Source organism: Bidens hawaiensis, unplaced genomic scaffold (assembly GCF_021521415.1).
Source record: "Bidens hawaiensis isolate Kalapana, Puna unplaced genomic scaffold, B.hawaiensis_p1.1 tig00002306_1, whole genome shotgun sequence".
Classification (NCBI taxonomy): domain Eukaryota; kingdom Viridiplantae; phylum Streptophyta; class Magnoliopsida; order Asterales; family Asteraceae; genus Bidens; species Bidens hawaiensis.
Genome location: NW_027491123.1, coordinates 275934 through 296844, shown reverse-complemented (window position 1 = coordinate 296844; position 20911 = coordinate 275934). Strand labels below are relative to the sequence as shown.

Sequence of the window (20911 nt, the reverse complement as noted above, 5' to 3'; positions counted from 1 at the left end):
ACCCATCAATTTGCCCAGTCGGCAAGCTCTCGAACCAGACACGCGCCGCGCCCGTAAGGCAGCGGGCAAACATGTGACACCATGTTGGCATCGTCCAGCTCTCTAGGTTTCCCGTGTTATAGAAACCTTGCAAAAAGTCATCTGGATCTGTTGTGCCATCATATTTGCCCAGACCACTTGGCATCTTGGTCTTGTGCTGGATGGGGGCCTTAGCGATGCGCTCAGTAAATTTTGAGTGCTTCACTAAGATGGCCGGCCTGTACGGCGTGGTTACGTCCACTTGCCCCCTCACTGGCGGGCTGTACGGCATGTGCAGATCCAGATCTGCTCTGGCTCCAGGCGCCATGTTCACAGGCGCGCGGAGTTGTGAGCCTCCTGCATGAGTATCTCGCGTCTTCCTCATGCTATGCACTTCCTCATCACTGAACTCAGTGTGTGCAGTGTGAACAGAATGTCCGTCTTCCGGCGCGCGCGGCCTTTTTGTAGTCTGCTTATCAAACGCTTGCCTTTGTGTTTGGTCGGCTAGCTTTTTCTGTTTGACCATTTCATTGTACTTTTCCATTAGACGCCGCTGCTCGTTTATGAGCCATTCATTCGGATCATTTGTTTCTTCTTCTGGACCCATTGGTCCTTTCAGTTTCGCGCCGGCAAGATTTTGTAACGTGAGATCGTCTGGAGGAGTTTCAGTCTGGCCGTGAGGGGTTGTGATGAAGGGACGGTTACTGGTGGCGCGCGTAGAATCACGCGGCACCCTCAGAAACTGCTGTCCCTCATTGACACCCTCACGTTCAATATCCTCCAGAGCTTAATCAGCGTTACGAACGCCAGAAACCATGGTGATTGATTTTTTTTATGTAGATCTGATGAGATCTGATTGCCGTTTGTAACAGTGGATGGCGCCAATGAAGAAACGTGGATCTACTCACTGGTAGCAGATCTACTTTCCTCGGGTTTTGATTGTACTATTTCACCGATGGTTCTTCTGGATCTGTGTTCTTCCACCTACAAAACGAACAACGCCGTTAACTTACCCCTCAGAAAGGGACAGAGGGGTCCTCTTTGGGGTAACCCTCCGGCGTGAGAATAAGTATGTGTAGGAGAAGATAATAATGTGTTAGTGAGGGAATCTGGAGAGTATTGCTTAATAGCTGAATACTGTATGATTGTGTGACTGTGTGTTTGTATGTAACTGACTGTGAGTGAATGTAATTCAATATGATTGAATGTGATATCACTGCCTGTAACTGTCAATGATTGAGTATGAATGTCCTTCAAAGTGGAGTTGATGCTGTATTTATAGTGCCAGGGTTTCCACTGATTGGGCTCAGCCTCGTTGGCCTCCTCCAATCGCACTGCGCCACGTGTCCTCTGGGACACCTGGCGCTTTCTCGTTGGTTGTAATCACGTGGTAGCACATGTGTCATGCTGAGTTGTCGACCTTTCATTTGGCAGCTGTCAACATCAGCATATTCTTACTCCTTAAAAAGATACCTTCTGGAAGGTTGTCTGACGTGCACAATCAAGGTTGCCCTAATCCTGATTTGGATAAGGACGAGGTCGATTATGTGCATGTGTGATATGCGCCAATCCTGAGGATGCGCGAGGTCTTCTCTTTATTCTCACGCGCAGATGTTTCATGCGCAGATGTGATATGCACGAGCATGTGATATGCGCCGCGCGCATATGTGATGCGCGAGCATATGTGTGCCTGGGCATATGATGCCTGAGCATGTGTGGTGCCTGGGCATATGATGCCTGAGCATGTTTTGTATGCGCCATGCGCATAGGTTTTGGCTTTGTGCCTTCATAATGTCTTTATCTTGTGGGTTGACCCGCCTTGCTCGGTGTTGAGGCGGGTACATACCTCTTCAAACAGAAACCATGCATAGGAGCATGCATATATGTAACTTATGTTAGAATATCACACTTTTTGTTGTTCAAATAGCATTAAAATGGGTTTGTGGCCCATAATATTGTGTTCTGTACTAGGCCCATGAGGGAAATAAGCAATACACACGGCTTGCAGTCGCATACATTTATAAAGTATTCTCTGATACCTATCACTAATGAAAATTTGATAATGATAGATGAGCGAATTAGCGAAGCTAATGCAAGACTTTGTCACGTATCGCATGCTTATACTGGTGAAGCGATGCCCGTTAACTATCACCAAAGGAGCATTTGATAATGGTAGATGAGTTTAAAGCTTATACGGGGCTTTGGGTCACGTAACACATGCGTATGATAATGAAGTGTTGCCAGTTAACTTTCATCGAAAGAACATTTAGTAATGGTAGACGGGTGACAAGCTAATACGGGACTTTGTAACACGTATCACATGCATTTAAATTGATGATTAGACAAGCCACAAACGACTAGCTTCACTCATGTCACATCTATAAAACGATCTCTCTTTATTAGAGTTGTAACCTCTCGAATTAAGTTAAAAGGCGGTAAATAAGTACCTTCACTTGTTTCGACTTTAAACCATAAAAGATTAAACAAATTACAACTAAAAACGAAAATTGATTTTATAACATCAATTATCAGTTTGCTTTTAACATTAATTTACACATACCAACATCCAATTTGACATCAAATGTAATTATCAAATCAACCTAGACTACTTCAAGTCTTCAACAGCATAACAAACATCTAACTTATAAAAGAAATAAAAACGATATGGTTAAAATTACATAAATGGTCAAAACAAATATGACATCACCTCATAAGATCAATAAATACAAAGGCGTTCCAAAGGCTATGTAACAACATAGATGGTAACAAGTTTCTTGACCGTGCAAAAACTGTCCCCATCACCATCCCAAGAAACACAAGTGGCAACATTCTTTGCATATTGAAATGAGCCAATGCAAACGCTACTGAACTTATAAAAATCGCGCACCATACGGGCATATACCTTGTTAAAGAAGGAAGAAGAAACCCTCTAAACACGATTTCCTCCCAAACAGGAGCACAAACAGAAACAACAATTGCATAAAGCAACATTGCCATTGGATCGCGTGCAACTATTGACTGTTCGACATTAGAAACCGTGATGGGAGTAGGTGGAGGCATGGGTACTAGATTAAGGTTGACTTGTGAAAGACAGTTGACCAAAGGAAACATTAGGCATCCTAAACCGACATCAAAATGCCAGTTTCCTTTGAAGGTGAACTTGAACCAATCGGGTGAAAGGGGGCGGAAGCTTGAGAGGCAAAGTTTGAGAATTGCAATTCCGGTTAAGCCCTCCACAACGTCGGTTAAAAGGCTGTATAATGCTTGCCCTCTGTATGTTAGAAACTCTTTTCTGAAACCTGCCGTGTGGGCTATAAATGGTATTATCCAAGAGCCTACTAGCCAAAATGAGGTGATCCATAGGAGCATTACCTGCATTGTTAAATTTGTTATTTGTTGGAAGGATCAAGGATACATGTTTCATGCTACAAATTATATGCACGCACGCACACACACACACATGTAATGTTATCAAGGTTCAAATTTTGATGCATGGATGGATAAAAAGATGGCAGCTTACATGTGCTATGAAGTTAAACAAGTAAATATAATTTTATCCATGGCCAAAATTACCCAAGTGGTTAAAAAAAATCAAACTTTAACCTCCCTCTTTATGAAAGGCATTTAGTTCTTGATTTGCATACAAATATATTATTGATATGACTAATGAACCTGCTCATATAAGCCAAACACCCAAATTCAGGCAATTAGTTTTCATGCTTTGGATTACATAAAAAAAATTCCATTATCGAGCTGTTGATACATTCAAGTTCACATATCATGTTTTGACCTATATTAAAAAGCATCAAAATTCAAAACTCGTGATGATCATCCAACTTAATTAAGATATAAAAACCTCAAAAAAATAAATCAATATTCATTTGAAAAAAAAAAGTTTGAATAAAACATATAAACCTCATGGATTCCATTTTAGAAACTATAGCCACTATGTTTTTACTTTTTAGAAGCAATATTTTACAGGTTGGTCTATAAAGCGCCTACCATGTACTTGATCCTGACCTAACAATAAAATCAATCTCACATCATATCGATCTTGTATGATCTGTTTCATACATTTTGCATATTAAATGGACTTTCATATAATCACTTACTGAGACTATGCTAGATGAATAATGGTATTAACTCACTGCAAAGAATATGGCATTAAAAATGGAAAAAAAAAAACTTTACCTGCAAAATGGTCTTAGCTGTCCATGGAACTGCCCACGGGTCTGCACTAAGTAAACCATCTGCAACCTGCAAATAACATCCACTTCTTAACCATGTCTAAATACTAACTCAGAAAGACAAACTAGAAGTTAGGGCAACATGCTACTGGGTGGATATCAGCATATGTCTAAAAAGATTTATAAAGCAAAAACCTTAACAACTGAACAAATACTAAATTGTGACTATTAGTTCAAAAGGTAACAGTAATAACATATCCCTCTAATCTTCCAAGCACGGCCTTAAACTACACTACTTAATAGATACTAAATAAACGCGCACGCACACACAAAGATGGTAAAAAAACTACCTTTTTGAAGTTTGAAACCCAATTATGCTTCACATTTGATTGTTCTCCCTCCAATTCCACCTTCTTGTCTGGCAACTTATCTTCTGAAGTTTCGGGGATGGTATGTTCCAAAGAAGATTCATCGTGCTTAAAACATGAAAATCTCCAATTCTATAGATAAACAATAATTAAAAAAAAGTAGTACCAATGAAAGTGTTTCAAGAAGGATATAGAAAATGCATTCATTTTATGCTATGTTATTAACATCAATTATCAGTTTGCTTTTAACATTAATTTACACATACCAACATCCAATTTGACATCAAATGTAATTATCAAATCAACCTAGACTACTTCAAGTCTTCAACAGCATAACAAACATCTAACTTATAAAAGAAATAAAAACGATATGGTTAAAATTACATAAATGGTCAAAACAAATATGACATCACCTCATAAGATCAATAAATACAAAGGCGTTCCAAAGGCTATGTAACAACATAGATGGTAACAAGTTTCTTGACCGTGCAAAAACTGTCCCCATGACCATCCCAAGAAACACAAGTGGCAACATTCTTTGCATATTGAAATGAGCCAATGCAAACGCTACTGAACTTATAAAAATCGCGCACCATACAGGCATATACCTTGTTAAAGAAGGAAGAAGAAACCCTCTAAACACGATTTCCTCCCAAACAGGAGCACAAACAGAAACAACAATTGCATAAAGCAACATTGCCATTGGATCGCGTGCAACTATTGACTGTTCGACATTAGAAACCGTGATGGGAGTAGGTGGAGGCATGGGTACTAGATTAAGGTTGACTTGTGAAAGACGGTTGACCAAAGGAAACATTAGGCATCCTAAACCGACATCAAAATGCCAGTTTCCTTTGAAGGTGAACTTGAACCAATCGGGTGAAAGGGGGCGGAAGCTTGAGAGGCAAAGTTTGAGAATTGCAATTCCGGTTAAGCCCTCCACAACGTCGGTTAAAAGGCTGTATAATGCTTGCCCTCTGTATGTTAGAAACTCTTTTCTGAAACCTGCCGTGTGGGCTATAAATGGTATTATCCAAGAGCCTACTAGCCAAAATGAGGTGATCCATAGGAGCATTACCTGCATTGTTAAATTTGTTATTTGTTGGAAGGATCAAGGATACATGTTTCATGCTACAAATTATATGCACGCACGCACACACACACACACATGTAATGTTATCAAGGTTCAAATTTTGATGCATGGATGGATAAAAAGATGGCAGCTTACATGTGCTATGAAGTTAAACAAGTAAATATAATTTGATCCATGGCCAAAATTACCCAAGTGGTTAAAAAAAATCAAACTTTAACCTCCCTCTTTATGAAAGGCATTTAGTTCTTGATTTGCATACAAATATATTATTGATATGACTAATGAACCTGCTCATATAAGCCAAACACCCAAATTCAGGCAATTAGTTTTCATGCTTTGGATTACATAAAAAAAATTCCATTATCGAGCTGTTGATACATTCAAGTTCACATATCATGTTTTGACCTATATTAAAAAGCATCAAAATTCAAAACTCGTGATGATCATCCAACTTAATTAAGATATAAAAACCTCAAAAAAATAAATCAATATTCATTTGAAAAAAAAAAGTTTGAATAAAACATATAAACCTCATGGATTCCATTTTAGAAACTATAGCCACTATGTTTTTACTTTTTAGAAGCAATATTTTACAGGTTGGTCTATAAAGCGCCTACCATGTACTTGATCCTGACCTAACAATAAAATCAATCTCACATCATATCGATCTTGTATGATCTGTTTCATACATTTTGCATATTAAATGGACTTTCATATAATCACTTACTGAGACTATGCTAGATGAATAATGGTATTAACTCACTGCAAAGAATATGGCATTAAAAATGGAAAAAAAAAACTTTACCTGCAAAATGGTCTTAGCTGTCCATGGAACTGCCCACGGGTCTGCACTAAGTAAACCATCTGCAACCTGCAAATAACATCCACTTCTTAACCATGTCTAAATACTAACTCAGAAAGACAAACTAGAAGTTAGGGCAACATGCTACTGGGTGGATATCAGCATATGTCTAAAAAGATTTATAAAGCAAAAACCTTAACAACTGAACAAATACTAAATTGTGACTATTAGTTCAAAAGGTAACAGTAATAACATATCCCTCTAATCTTCCAAGCACGGCCTTAAACTACACTACTTAATAGATACTAAATAAACGCGCACGCACACACAAAGATGGTAAAAAAACTACCTTTTTGAAGTTTGAAACCCAATTATGCTTCACATTTGATTGTTCTCCCTCCAATTCCACCTTCTTGTCTGGCAACTTATCTTCTGAAGTTTCGGGGATGGTATGTTCCAAAGAAGATTCATCGTGCTTAAAACATGAAAATCTCCAATTCTATAGATAAACAATAATTAAAAAAAAGTAGTACCAATGAAAGTGTTTCAAGAAGGATATAGAAAATGCATTCATTTTATGCTATGTTATTAATTATAGAAAATGCATTCATTTTATGTTATGTTATTAATTTAAAGAACAAATATAAAAAAAATATGATGAATGAGGTTAAAATTAGAATCACATCAACAGATTCTTAATTCATTGGTAAACACTGTTTCTTGATTTCCAAGAAAGTTAAACTTTGATATGATCTATGTTAGCATGGTGAATTTGTTCTAACAAGCATTAACAACATAACAAACTACAATAAAAACATTAATAATAATAATAATAACAACAACAACAACCTATTTGGGCATAAATAATGCAATTTGGGCAAATTATGGTCATCAGAAGTCAATAATAAACACGAATTACAATCAATTAATAAGCAAAAAAGCGAACATGAACTTACTTTTGTCCGTATCTTGGAAGAAGATAACTGTAAGAAAAGATTGGTTCGTCTGAGTGATACATAGGGTTTTTTAGTACTACCAGCTCCGGCAGTAGAAGGAAAACGTGAGCCGAGAGAAAGCGTGTGGCAGCACGGCGACGGAGTGACGGACATGGTGACGTAATTTGGCCGGACTGATTGAATTCCGGTGGAGAATTGGTGGTGGTTGCTGATGCATTAGAGGGATAAAAACCTAATTAGGTTGTTGGCACATGCTGTAGACGGTTGTTGAAATAGTTTTGACGCGGTTGATTGGTGGTGGATGAGGGTGGCGGCGGCGACGGTGGTTGGAGATATCGGAGGAGGAATCTCCGGTGAAGGTTCCAGGAAGTAATCAGGAAAGAGGGGATTGGAAAAGGTTAAATGTTATTATAACATTGGTTTTTATAGAGCCACATGGTGTTCACGAAAACCGAAAAATATCGAAAACCGAATCGTAATCGTAATTGAAAAAAATCGAATACGATTTCCGAATTCGATTTACAAATATATTTTTTAAGCGATTAGTTTGATTTATTTGAATCCTTTTAAAAATAACTAGTGTTATACCCGGAGCGTTGCGCCGGACAGATTGGTAAAACCCGAGTGATAATAAACCCAAGCGTTGTCGGTCCCGGGCATTGAGGCGATGACTCGACGCAAATTCGGCCGGTTTCGGTTAAGGGCGTTATGATACCGGAACTAAAAACCAAAAATAAAACAAAAACATATAAAATTTGAGGTGGATCAATTGAGTGGTGTAAGTTGGTAACACTCGGGCATTGGGAAGATCCAAGCATTGTCGATCCCGGAAGTTGAGGCGGTGAGTCTGCGGAAATTCGGCTGATTACCATCACATTGGTTACGGAACCGAAATTAAAAACAAAATGCAGTGAGTCTACGCATATTCGTTCGGTTTCCGTTATGTATGTCAAGATAACAGAACTAAAAAAAAAAAGCAAAATTCAAGGACCATAAGGTGCCGCCAAGTGGCCATGTATTGAGTCTATGCAAATTCGTTCGGTTTCTGTATGTCTGTCACGGTAACTGAAACTACAACAAAAAACAAACAAAATTCAAGGACCAATATGGTGCCGCTAAGTGGCCTAATCGGCATTTAGCGGCATCAAAGTTTGTAATTATTATATTTAATAATTAAATGTTACATTGATTAATATATTATAATAAAAAAAAACAAAGTTAATCAAATTAATTGATTAAAATATAAACTATATTAATTATTTTGTAGGGTTCAATCTTTCTTTATGCCCATTTATAATATGTAGCATGTCCATATTCATTGGCAATCTTTGAAGTGTTGAAACTATTAATTATTTTAAATGCTCTATTATGTTGAAGACTTTTATGGTTAAATTGGTTTTCTATGGTTGTGACTATTGTATGTTCAAGAGTGTTTAGTGGTATAGATGTGTTATTATGGTTTTTAACTTTTTGTTTCAGGATCTATATTTTGTGATTGTTTTATTATAGCCTTAAATTACTTTTCCTATCTGAAACACAAATAGAAATTGAAAGCAGGTCAAATTGTTGTTTTGGATGAATTTGACTAATACGGTTTGAATTGATGTGCAAAACCGAACCATATTAAATTCGATTCAATTGCGGTTCGATTACCCCCTTTCCGAGTTCGATTAGGCTCGGTTTCGATTAGGGGTATAAAAATTTCATAACCGAACAAATCGAATACATCGTTAACCGAGCCATTGAACACCCCTACTAGAACGGGCATATTCGTGTTCGTTCATCAAACTTTGTCTAACACGAATAATTAAACGAATGAATTTTTAGTTCATGTTTTTTGGCTTGAAAAATAAACATGTTTGTGTTCATTTGTGTTCATGGTTTAATATTCTAAATGAACAGTGCATGAACATAAATGAATATAATCAGTCATAAACAAACACCAATTGACGTAAAGTATTCAATGATTTAAAAAGTTATCAAACATGTCTAAATTAAAGTCTATTCCATTACATAACCAAATGGTTGTGGATTCTGGTCTTAACATATGAGCTAAAATAGATTAAAAAAAAAATATTTACCCTCATTAAAAAAATAATCCATTGCATAACTTTAAAAACCAAATCAAGCTTCATCTCAAATCACCATCAATGACACGTCCAAAGATTTATAGTCTGTTTAAACGTATGATAAAAGTAAATTAAACACGTTAGCTGAAAATAGTGGTTAAACGGACATAAACGAATTTAAATAAATGAATATATATGAACGATCGCAAAGGTAAATGAACAAAACATTTTGCTCAAGGTCATTTGTTCAATTAAATAAACGAACTTCCAACCAAACAGTTCAGTAAGCATTTGGTTCGTTTATAGACTTAAATAAAATAGAATTTTATCATTTAGCATTTCCTTTCTTCAGTTTAGATATAAATTGAAACACATGCTAAATGCCAAAATCAAACTTGATAGAAAGTTTGATGGTTAATATCGTTTTTCATAACTCATTCATAAACATCACAAGTTAAACAAATGGTCATTGCCGCCAAATATAGAATTGCTAAACTGTCTGGTGTTCAAGTCGTTCCCATCTAGAGCCGAACCAAATCGATCAAGCCATTGAGTGGGGTTAGCATTCTCGGTTTCTTCGACCCACTGTGTAGTCATATCAATGTCTTCTAGTTGTATCGGGTCAGCATCTGTTGACTTTGACCTCTTAGAACTCGCTAGCTTTAGATTGTAATGCACGTAGGCAATATCATTCAATGTTTAACTAAAGAACAGGCTTTTTTGTTCACATGCATTCTCTTATTAAATAAACAAACTTTCTTCCGAACGGTTTACTGAACATTCAGTTCGTTTACATGCCTACTTTACCTCGGACGGATCAAACACGTAAAATAAGAAAACTTAGCTTAAAAGGAAACGGGCCAAAAGTTGCCAAAATGTAATTTTGATGAGTAAAACCACCTAAAGCATTTGTTAAAAACATTTCAAAAGGAAATAACATGATCTTTGTATCATATCTACTGACTATTTATAAAACATTGGTCAAAATTGTTTTGAGTTATAACCTAAATTTATGTGTTTTGACCCGTTATCCAAATTATATCAAACTGACTACTTCATCATAGTAAAAAAAAGTGACTAAAACATACCAGGTGAAACAGCATCAATGGCCTCCTTAGCAAGATTACACCCAAACATCCCAGTAGCCCGCGTAGACAACAATATTTGACTCGTAATATCTCGTCTTAATTCAGGAGTCGGTAACAGCTTCTCCAAAACCCTAAAGAAATCTTCTTTTATAGACGTGAGAAACTTAGTCTCGGGATTATACTGTATACTCGGATTCAAAAACGCAGCTGCCGAATGTAAAGGTGAATGAAGTTGAGATTGCCATTTCTGATCCACAATATCAAAGAAAATCTTGCACTTAATATCATCCATAATATAATATGTCCTAATTGACTCCTTAGCTTTTGTCATCAATTCATAAACCGACCCAACCGCAGGTTTTCCACCTGAAACCTCCCTCATCACCTTCAAAAATGGTTCGGAAATGGCCACACATTCTTCAACCGCGCGCCAAAACTCATTGTCATCAAGTATGTTAATGCATGCCATGCTTTGAGGCTTGTTTGAGTAAGACGGGTTGCTAGTATACACGGGGCTGTTAAACATGTGTTTCAATCTTGACCGTTGTTTTAAGATCGATTGTAACGTTAAGAAGTGCGAAACGTATTTTGTGATACCGGTTTTAACGATCTCTTCATCTTCTGTGAACTTTTTCATCATGTCAAGAAGTGGTGAGTTGTTGTATATGAACTTTGACACAATTTGTGCTTGCAAGATGCATCGGTTAACCCAGTCGATCTTTGAAAACTCTTTTAAAATCGCGTTTAAACATTGCGAAGCGCACGGTGATACAAAGATTGTTCCATATGTTTGTGAAATATGATTCACTATACTCTTGCAGTTAAGCGTGTTATCCAAGATAATCTGCACGATGTTTTCGGGTCCAAAATCTTGAATCACGGAATCAAACAAATCAGCAAGAAACTTTGTGTTCTTAAAGTACGAAGACGCGTCTACGGATTTGTGGAAGAACGTGCTCGATGGTGATGAAATTAAGAAGTTGATTAAAGCTCTCGATTTGTTATCGGTCCATGTTTCGACTATAATCGTGCAACCCGTTGTTGACCATTCTTTCTCGGTTTCTTTTGACTGTGTGTTGACTTCTGACTTTATAACCTCTAACCAGTTCGTTTTCAGAGAATCGGGTGTGGGCCCCTTAAACCCTTTAACACATCTCGCAATCGAATCAATCATTAACTGGTAAGATGATGATCTGGCAACACTGAAGTCTAACTTATTCTCAAAAAAGAAAAGTGCAATGCTTCTTTTGGCATTTTCTTGATCACTTACATGATCAGAAGTTATGTTTTGGATGATATTATGAAAAACTGGTGCTTCTAGGGTTGCTAGACTTCTAGCTGGAGAAATAACTATACTATTATTGTTGTTGTTTTTGTTGTTGTTGCTGCTGCTGCTGTTGTTAACGGGGTAGATGGGTTCGTCTCGTTTTCGTTTTATGGTTAAAAGGACTTCTCTGGTATCATCTTTATTTGATACAATGGCTAGAACTTTATCGGCTACATCATCTCTAACTTTACTACACGGGTTTACACCTTTACTTGGAAGTCTAGATAGATGATGTTTCAATCTACTTATGCCACCGTTCAGAATCCTAAGACAGAATTTGCATTTAACCTTATTTCCATCAAGTTTCTCAGCATATTCCCAACAAACATCTTTCTCTCGAACCACTGTCGTGAAAAAGGTAAGTTTGGTTTATGATAATTATCGAGTATTTCACATTACAAGAATGAAAGACATCAGGATAAAAGATAGCCAGTGTGACATATAATATTTTCAATTTGTGTGAAATCAAACTATGAATAGACAAATAGATGCGGACTTACTTATGTAGTTATGTAGAAGAAATACCTTGCACTCCACACTGTTGACATTAATAGTCAAACAAGAAGGTTTTGTCATGGTTAGTACTTAACAAGCAATCCTCAGAATGAGTTAAAAAACATGGAAAAGAAGATGTAGACAATGACTAACAGGGTGTATAAAGTAATAAAACTGCTTATTAAAGCTGTTAATCTAAACAATTTACTTGATTATGTACCAGTAAAATAAGCTGTTTTGAATAAACTGCTTATTTTAAAAGGCAAATAAACAGGTAGTTTATACAAGCAATCCCAAAAAAACACCTAAAATCAGAACCAACGGATCAAGACTAGTGTAATAGTTACTTGCAGTCACCTTTAGGGCTGTAAACAAACCGGACATTCAGCAAACTGTCCGCGAACTATTCAGCGGGAAGTTTGATATGTCTGTTTGTTAAATAAATGAAGGAACATGAACACAAAATTTTGTTTTATTAACTAAATGAACGAGCGTGAACACATGCTATGTTTGTTCAACTGTGTTCGTGAACGTTCGATAATATGTTTGTTTACGTCTGTTTATGTTCGTTAATGTTTGTTTGTTAATTAAAGGTTTTTGTTTTAATAACTTTTCTAATCTTATCATATAGAATTAACTATAAAACAACAATATATATATATATATATATATATATATATATATATATAGGGTTAGGTTAAAATAAAAACCCACTTGAGTTGTAAAAACTCTAAAAACCCATTCTCAACCGCATGTTTTTAATTAAAGATTAAATCTTGTGGTCTACAATTAAAAGTTAATAAAAAATGTAAAAGTTTATTTACATTTTTTCTCTCCTGAAAACATATATAAAAATTACTAAAAAAATGTAAAAAAATAGCAAAACATTTTTTTTTTATGTTTTCGATGTTTTGTATTAAATGTAACAACATATATTACATGTAACAAAAAAAAAACCGAAACGATGTTACATAGGGTTTTCACGGGTTTTCTCAACTCAAGAGGGTTTTCAAACTATACTTCTATATATATATAGGGTAAGGTTAAAATGAAAACCCATTTGAGTTGTGAAAACCCACAAAAACCCTATGTAACATCGTTTTTTTTTTGTTACATGTAATATATGTTGTAACATTTAATACAAAACATCGAAACATCAAAAAAAAATGTTTTGCTATTTTTTAACTAATTTTTTTTACATTTTTTCAACATAGAGAACCGAAAACTCGTAGGTGTTCGTATGAAGGGGACCGGTTGTGAATTTATTATTTTTATTTGGAAGGATATTAAGAATATATGATGCCATTTCTAGAGCATGGTGCCAAAATGTGGGTGGTAGGGAGGCATGTGCCAAGAGGGTGCGAATGACATTATTGATGGTGCGGATTTTGCGTTCCGCCTTTCCATTTTGAAAGGATGTGTGTGGGCACGATAATCGAAATACCATACCATTTTGATCACAATATTGTTTAAACGAGGAATTAACATATTCAATCCCATTATCACATTGAAATGTTCTAATATTTCTCTCAAATTGGGTATTTATTTGTTTGGCAAAGCTACTAAATATGGTATACACTTGTGACTTTCTGGCTAAAGGACAAAGAAAGTCAGTCAGTGAGGTCATCCAGGAATAGTATATAGTAGCGATGTCCCCTGGTGCTTACAACGGGTGAGGTCCATAGGTCACTGTGTATAATATCAAACGGTAAAGAAGTGTAATTACTAGAATGTGAAAACGGTAATCTAACACTTTTTCCAAGAACACATGAACGACAAACACTCTTAGTCAATTTATTAAAAAAGATAACATTGGAATTTCTTAAAGATTGTAATAAAGTGGGGCCAGGGTGTCCAAGTCGTTGATGCCAGAGTTGTTGAGAGATGGCAGCAAAGGTTGACGGTGAAGTATATTGAGTAGACTCCGATGGAAGAAGAGGATAGAGATCACCGCTGCTGTTGCATCGGAGAATAGGGATCCGGGTCTTGAAATCCTTCACAAGAAAACCAAATGGGTCAAATTCGATAGATATCCAATTATCAATAGTTAGGCGACGGACATAAATAAGGTTTTTGATTAATTTGGGTGCATAAAGGACATTATTTAGCTGTAGAGGTGGGTAAGGTGGAGGTAAAGTTTGATTGCCTTGTCCATTGACCGGAATGCTGGTACCAGTGCCAACTATAATATTATGTAAAATGCCGTTATTAAAAAGATTTTGAAAATTACCCGGGTTGTTGGTCATATGAGAAGTGGCTCCAGTGTCCATATTCCATTGATCGGGCGGGTTGAGAGACATGGTGTATAGGGCCTGCTCAATATTTGTTGGCGAATAAGCCGCTGCATATGCTTGATTGGGTCTTGGGCCGAGAAGGCCAGCACCGGGTTGATTGTTTGTGTTGGGCCGAGAGTGTGTAGGATATGGGCAGGGAGGCTGTGGCCAATTATTGGGTTGATATGGAGGCTGATGCATCCATGGTTGGTGTTGTGATGATTGAGAAACCCAATTTTGATGGCTATTTGTTTGATTTGGCCCAGTAGAAAACGAATTGTTGTGCCAAGAACCTGAACCATTATTGAAGGAATTGTGATATCCGGGTCCTGAGCCACGACCCCTGCCCCAAGTGTTGCGACCGCGACCCCGACCACGGGTCCGTCCACGGCCGCGCCCCCTGTCCGATGACATATCCGAACGATGATCAGGAGTGGATTGTGACGAAGAATTTGTTGCGGTGGCGTGTAAAGCATGTCCAGCAGCGGAGGCGGCCGAAGCCGCTTGGTGTGACTTTCTTTGTTCTTCCATAGTGACCCGGGATCGAGCATTTGCAAAGGTTGGAAACGGTACCATATTTTGAATTATCATACCAATTCCTTCATACTGTTCACTGAGACCCGTGACTAGTTGTATGACCAAATCTTCCTCGGTGACCGGAGCGTCCACGTTGGCCAATTGATCTGAAATAACCTTTAGCTCTTGACAATAGGCGTGCATGTTTGCGAAGTTATCGAGTCGGGTATTTGCAAACTTTGTTTTGAGATAAACAGCACGGGTGGCTTTGTTGTCGTTGAACAAACTTTCAAGGGCTGTCCATGCGGCATGTGCGGTGGTATCTTTCTTTAGGATTGTGTTTAACAGATCTTGGGAGATGATGCCATAGATCCATTGAAGGACTATGGCATCAATCCGCTCCCAAGAATCTAGAGCCGGTTGTTCAGGTTTAGAGGGTTCATCTTCTTTGGCTTTTGAGGAGGATTCGGTAGGTGCTGGATTGTCTGGTATTAAGTGATCAAACACGAGGAATGCTTTGCAATGTATCTTGAATAGCTCAGACCAAGAAGTGTATTGGCCGGTTTCATTGTCTAAGGTTATGGGGATGAAGTTTTTGATGTTTGTGACAGTAACCGCGGGATGCAATTTCGATTCCATAGCATAGAAGGGAAAAAGAAAGACACGAAGAATGAGAAAGGAGATGTGGCGGAAGGTGGTATAGGGATCGGAATGCAGCCGGCGGCAGAAGAAAGATTTTAGGCTGCTAGGGTTGATACCATGATAAACGGTATATTCTTTGCAATCTGCTTATCTCCTATCTATTCATTCCCTTATTATATATTACAAATCTCTCTCTCAATAAGATCCTAACCATAAAGCCTATATATATGAATTACAGTATATCACAAATATAAACTTCTAATATGTCTATTAGTAACATATATATTAGCTAAACGAAAATAATCTGTATTTTTTTTTTCAGAAAAAATACACATAAATGAGCGTTTACATCTGTTCATTCATTTAACATCTGTTTAACACATTTAACAAAAATGGGTTCATTTACAATTGTTCTTCTATGTTCGTTTTGTTTGTTCGTTTATTTTCATAAATGAATAAACATAAACAAACACGAACTTGATCATTTTCTTGACAAACGAACGTAAACAAGAAAATCCGTTCGTTTAACTGTTCTTCTTCGGTTAAAGTTAAATGAAAGAAAACGAACATACACCCGTTCATGTTCGTTCGCTTCATTTACAAATCTAAATCTAATAATCTAATAATATTAGGCTTCATTAAAATGTCAGATCCACAAAAAACAAAGAAAAAAATCAACTTTATATGCAAATTAACCATTCACCAGGTTTCCTTTCGCTTATTTATTCTACATCTACTTGACAAACATTTGGCAGAAGATATACTTCAACGTCCTGCACCTGTAAAGGATCGGTAAAGGATATATTTAAATCCCAATCATAACTTGAAATAGCATAGCAAAATGAAGAAAGAAATATAAACCAATTGCATACAGGATACATCTTCAAGATGAATAATGATAATATATCGTTCATGAATCTCAAATAATAACTTACTGTTCGGCTCCAGTAGAAAATTGAGACCGCCTGGCCGATGATGCCGCCTAATTGAACCACAAACATGTCAAAATCAATAATAGCATCAAACAATGGATCGTTTTAAGTTTGAAGTAATACAATAACGATAATATACTTAAAAATATTTAATTACCTGAAGTACAACGGTCCTGCAATGTGAGAATCGAGTTCAAAAATCAAAGATTAACTGCACATAAACCCTCAAGTCGAACAAACCAAAACAAAACAAAACAAAACAAAACTTATTTTTAGGCTCGACCTCATTTAAGCTTGATTTATGCTCGATAGGTGAAGCTTGGGTTCAGGCTCAATTATTAGAAAAAACTTATTTTTAGGCTCGACCTCATTTAAGCCCGGCCCAATTCAAGCTTTTAGCAAGCCAAAATCTAGTAGCTCACAAACAAATTGGCTCGTTTGCACCCTTAATTCTAATTATTCATGGAACTTTGAGCCTAACCTTTTTGGTCAGTTAATTATCAAATTTGAACATAAAAGTTTTAGATTACACCATTAGTTTAAAATCAAATTTTCGGTTTTTTTATTCGGTTCGGTTTTATATATTGTTGATAGAAAAACCAAACCCGAACCCAAAAAATTAGTTTTTTTTCTAAACATAAACCGAACTGAAAATTAGCTCTTTTTAAAACAAAAAACCAAACCACCGTGCCCACCCATTGGGACATACCGAACAGTCACCAGGTTCTCTTCTTTGTTTCCTCATAGCAGCATTGTGAAAAAGCCTTCTATCATCATCGTGTTTAACTTTTGTTGCTGCTCTTAAATATGCAGCGTTAATTACACACTTTTAACAACATTCAGCAGTTCCAAATGCTATAACAACAGTGCTTCATCCACATACAGGTGTGACACAATCTGCAGCAGCAGTAATGCTAACAAAACCAAAAAAATGCCAAATGACAAAGATAATATGTATATAGATAAAAATAACTAAACAACTACTAAAAAGTTGTACACTTAACCAAAAGCTTGACAATTACTCACAATGTTAAAACATTTTATTAAAAAAATAGATATCATAAAACCTGATCTTCTTCAATCTCTCGAGATTGTCCCCAAGCTTCATGTCAATGGTTTTAGATGTGACTTGAGGGTACTTCCCATCGTTGTAATCCTTCTTTGTGTTAAAAAAACCAGACCAAGATTTTAAACTGTCGGAGATTTGCAACAGTTGTCATGAGATTCTCTGCCTGTAAATTCAAAATCATACATAAAACATTAAACAAAAAATATGAAGCATATTTAAGAGTAAGCATTTAGTTTCAACAGTAGCACATATCGCATTTGATGTATTAAAAAACTTTTGATAACAAAAAATTCAAATGGTTTTCAATTTTTTAATAAATTGTCCATGTTCATTAAGATTCTGCTAGCCCGATAACATAACACTGATTAATTTTCTAATTTTTTGCTAAACGTATAACTTAAAGGTTGAAAGAGGTTGTTTTAAGCTTTGAACTATAAAGTTACTGCCGTCAAACATTTGATTATAAAATGAATTCTCAGATATTTTTTTGCACTTAACCTTAAAGAAGCCAAAAGGCCATCTCATCTTCTTGCTTAAGGAATTACATGACTGCCTTTTATCCTCCATATCACTACCATACATACAATTTTGGTATTAGCCTCTTCAGACAATCTGGGAAATAATGGATCCCTAAGTGTAACTAAATCAGATTCTAGTTAGATGATAATAATTAGATGCTCGAACATTTAACACAGTTGCAATAGAACCTAAAATTATTCAACATAAACTCAAATTCTACCAAAACCACACAAAGTTAATAGAATGTAATAATAATCCCTGAAAGCAATAACCCGAAAACCAAAACATACCTGGTCGAGTGGAAAATGTAGGTGGGTCTTCAGATGCGGTACACATTTAAGAGAAATAGACACAAGAATCAAACAGATGGTTAGAAAATCGATGAGAAATAGACAAAAACTATGATTAGATGTAGAGCAATTACTTGTTTAAACACGATTTGAATGAAATTCGTCCTCGGTGAGCAATAGAAACATGCTGGACTTACAGAACAGACCATGGACATAGAAGAGAGCAGGCAAGGAGAAAGGTTGGGTCCCCCACGGATTTATTACCATTTAATTAAAAAAAATTCAAATGTAAACAATATAAAGTGGCAAGTTAATATACAAACAAACAAATTATACTAAACGAATGAACTGAAGAATTTAGAATATTTTGGCGGTTGCATTTTGGTAAATAACAGCAAATCTCTTCTCCCTCATGAATCTGTGTTTCATTGTTTCAATTACTTCTCGTCTTCACTATTTCTCCAAATCGATCAAAGCCTCCCACCCAATTTAAAACGATTACTAATAGATATCTTCTGATTAAATGAAGAATGAGGGTAAGTTTATCTTTCTATGCAATTGATTTCATTTTTTTCTTTTTCTGAAATACAATCTATATTGTGATTACTCATAAATCTAGGGTTTTCGAATGAATGGAAATTGAGTTTATAAATGTTTAATATTGAATGTATTTTCTACAAATACAGATGTGACAAGAATAGAAACTACAAATTAAAGTATTACAAGAGAATGAAGAAGCAAGCAGTACAATGACAGACCATCAGCTGCAAACACAATTGGGTATTATTCTGATACACATATTGGTAGAGTAATTACTCTAAATAAGTAGTGTAATTTGCATATACATAGTGTAATTTTATTCATATATGTTGTATTATAACTACTTTGTAGGATAATTATCTTGTATAACTATGTAGTGTAATTATTTGTTACAGCTAGATTAATTAATACATATATGTGTTTTGTAACTATGTTTGTTGGTTGTAGTGTAATTATTATTTGTTTTATGTGTAGTGTACCAAGTAGTTGTTTTGTATGTAGTGTAATTTATCTGATTAACTAGAGTAATTTTGTATATAGGTAGGGTAAATACTGTATAGTGTAATTAGTCCTTATAACTCGAGTAATTACGTATATAAGTTTTGTAACTATGTTTGTTGGTTGTAGTATAATTACTATTTGTTTCATATGTAAAGTAATTACTAGTTATTTTGTATGTAGTGTAATTTGTTTGTATAACAAGATACATGTCTAATTATTTGTTTGTAATGCTAATTTTATAGTGATGAGGAGAAGTGAAGGGACAACAATAAAAAGAGCATGTAGATACTCAAATGATTAATCATCGCCTATTGTAAGTGAAGCAAGAAGATACAAAGCCAAGGATCGGGGAAAATGATAAAATTGCTAAGAATTTTCTAAAAGGGGATAAAAGAGAGGCAAATTATGTTTGTTTAGATTAAACTGATAGTTTGTGTGAACTTGAACAATACTGTTGTTTTGTTTCTTTTATTATGTTCGTGGACAAATCCTTATGTTTAATTAAGGATGTTATGATAGTTTTGTTAAGCATGCAGAATTACTTTAGTTATATGCTTGTGTTGGAATTGAAAATTTGATCGTGTTGAATGTCAACTGTGCATATTACAATTGTTTGTTTCAAAAGGGTTGTAAAGCGAAATTAATGATTGGATTTGATATTGCAAACTATTGTTCACTTAGTTTAGAAAGTGTCCGACTGATAGTTAACTTTTAGTACAATGTTTATAATTGTTTGAGCGAAAGTTTACAAAGGGTCCAATTAAAAGTCAATTCAGTTTATAATGCCAGATTTGACTGAAACTGTTGATTAAGTCATTATCTAGTTGTGTTTGTATGTTATTTCACTTGTTAACCTGGATAAGCGAATTAAGTTGTACAAATTGCAGATGCAACATTTGACAGCTAGGGGCATTCTTTTAATTGTGATTGTTATAAGAAGAATTACTCTAATTATAAAAATCAAATTATAGTGTAATAATAATTATAGTCTAGTTATAACAATTACTTTAGTTTATATTGGCAGTTTTCTAAAGCATATTCAATTACAAATAACTAAAACTTTATTACGCTAGTTTATAACAACAATTACTCTAATTATAAAAATCAAGTTATAATGCAAACATCTACTGCGTTAAAAATTCTATTATTTACTTTATGCAATTACTCTACTTATAAAAAACTGTTACACTACTTATGAATAAGTAGAGTAATTATTGTGTACAAGT

The 20911-nt window shown here is 35.6% G+C and overlaps 3 protein-coding genes across 3 annotated transcripts; all 3 read right to left on the bottom strand.

The window, feature by feature from the left end:
- Positions 1-2651: 2651 nt before the first annotated feature.
- On the bottom strand, positions 2652-4857 carry LOC143614832 (uncharacterized). The gene is made up of 4 exons (XM_077088154.1): positions 4840-4857; positions 4556-4705; positions 4210-4275; positions 2652-3390 (listed from the first exon to the last, which is right to left on the bottom strand). Exons 1-4 carry the CDS (start codon positions 4855-4857, stop codon positions 2722-2724), a joined length of 903 nt encoding a protein of 300 aa, XP_076944269.1. The 3' UTR covers positions 2652-2721.
- Positions 4858-4982: 125 nt separating this feature from the next.
- On the bottom strand, positions 4983-7770 carry LOC143615447 (uncharacterized). Its single transcript, XM_077088571.1, has 4 exons — positions 7425-7770; positions 6818-6967; positions 6472-6537; positions 4983-5651 (listed from the first exon to the last, which is right to left on the bottom strand). Exons 1-4 carry the CDS (start codon positions 7575-7577, stop codon positions 4983-4985), a joined length of 1038 nt encoding a protein of 345 aa, XP_076944686.1. The 5' UTR covers positions 7578-7770.
- A 2170-nt stretch (positions 7771-9940) lies between these two features.
- On the bottom strand, positions 9941-11905 carry LOC143614824 (uncharacterized). Its single transcript, XM_077088148.1, has 2 exons — positions 10582-11905; positions 9941-10191 (listed from the first exon to the last, which is right to left on the bottom strand). Exons 1-2 carry the CDS (start codon positions 11753-11755, stop codon positions 9941-9943), a joined length of 1425 nt encoding a protein of 474 aa, XP_076944263.1. The 5' UTR covers positions 11756-11905.
- Positions 11906-20911: the final 9006 nt, after the last annotated feature.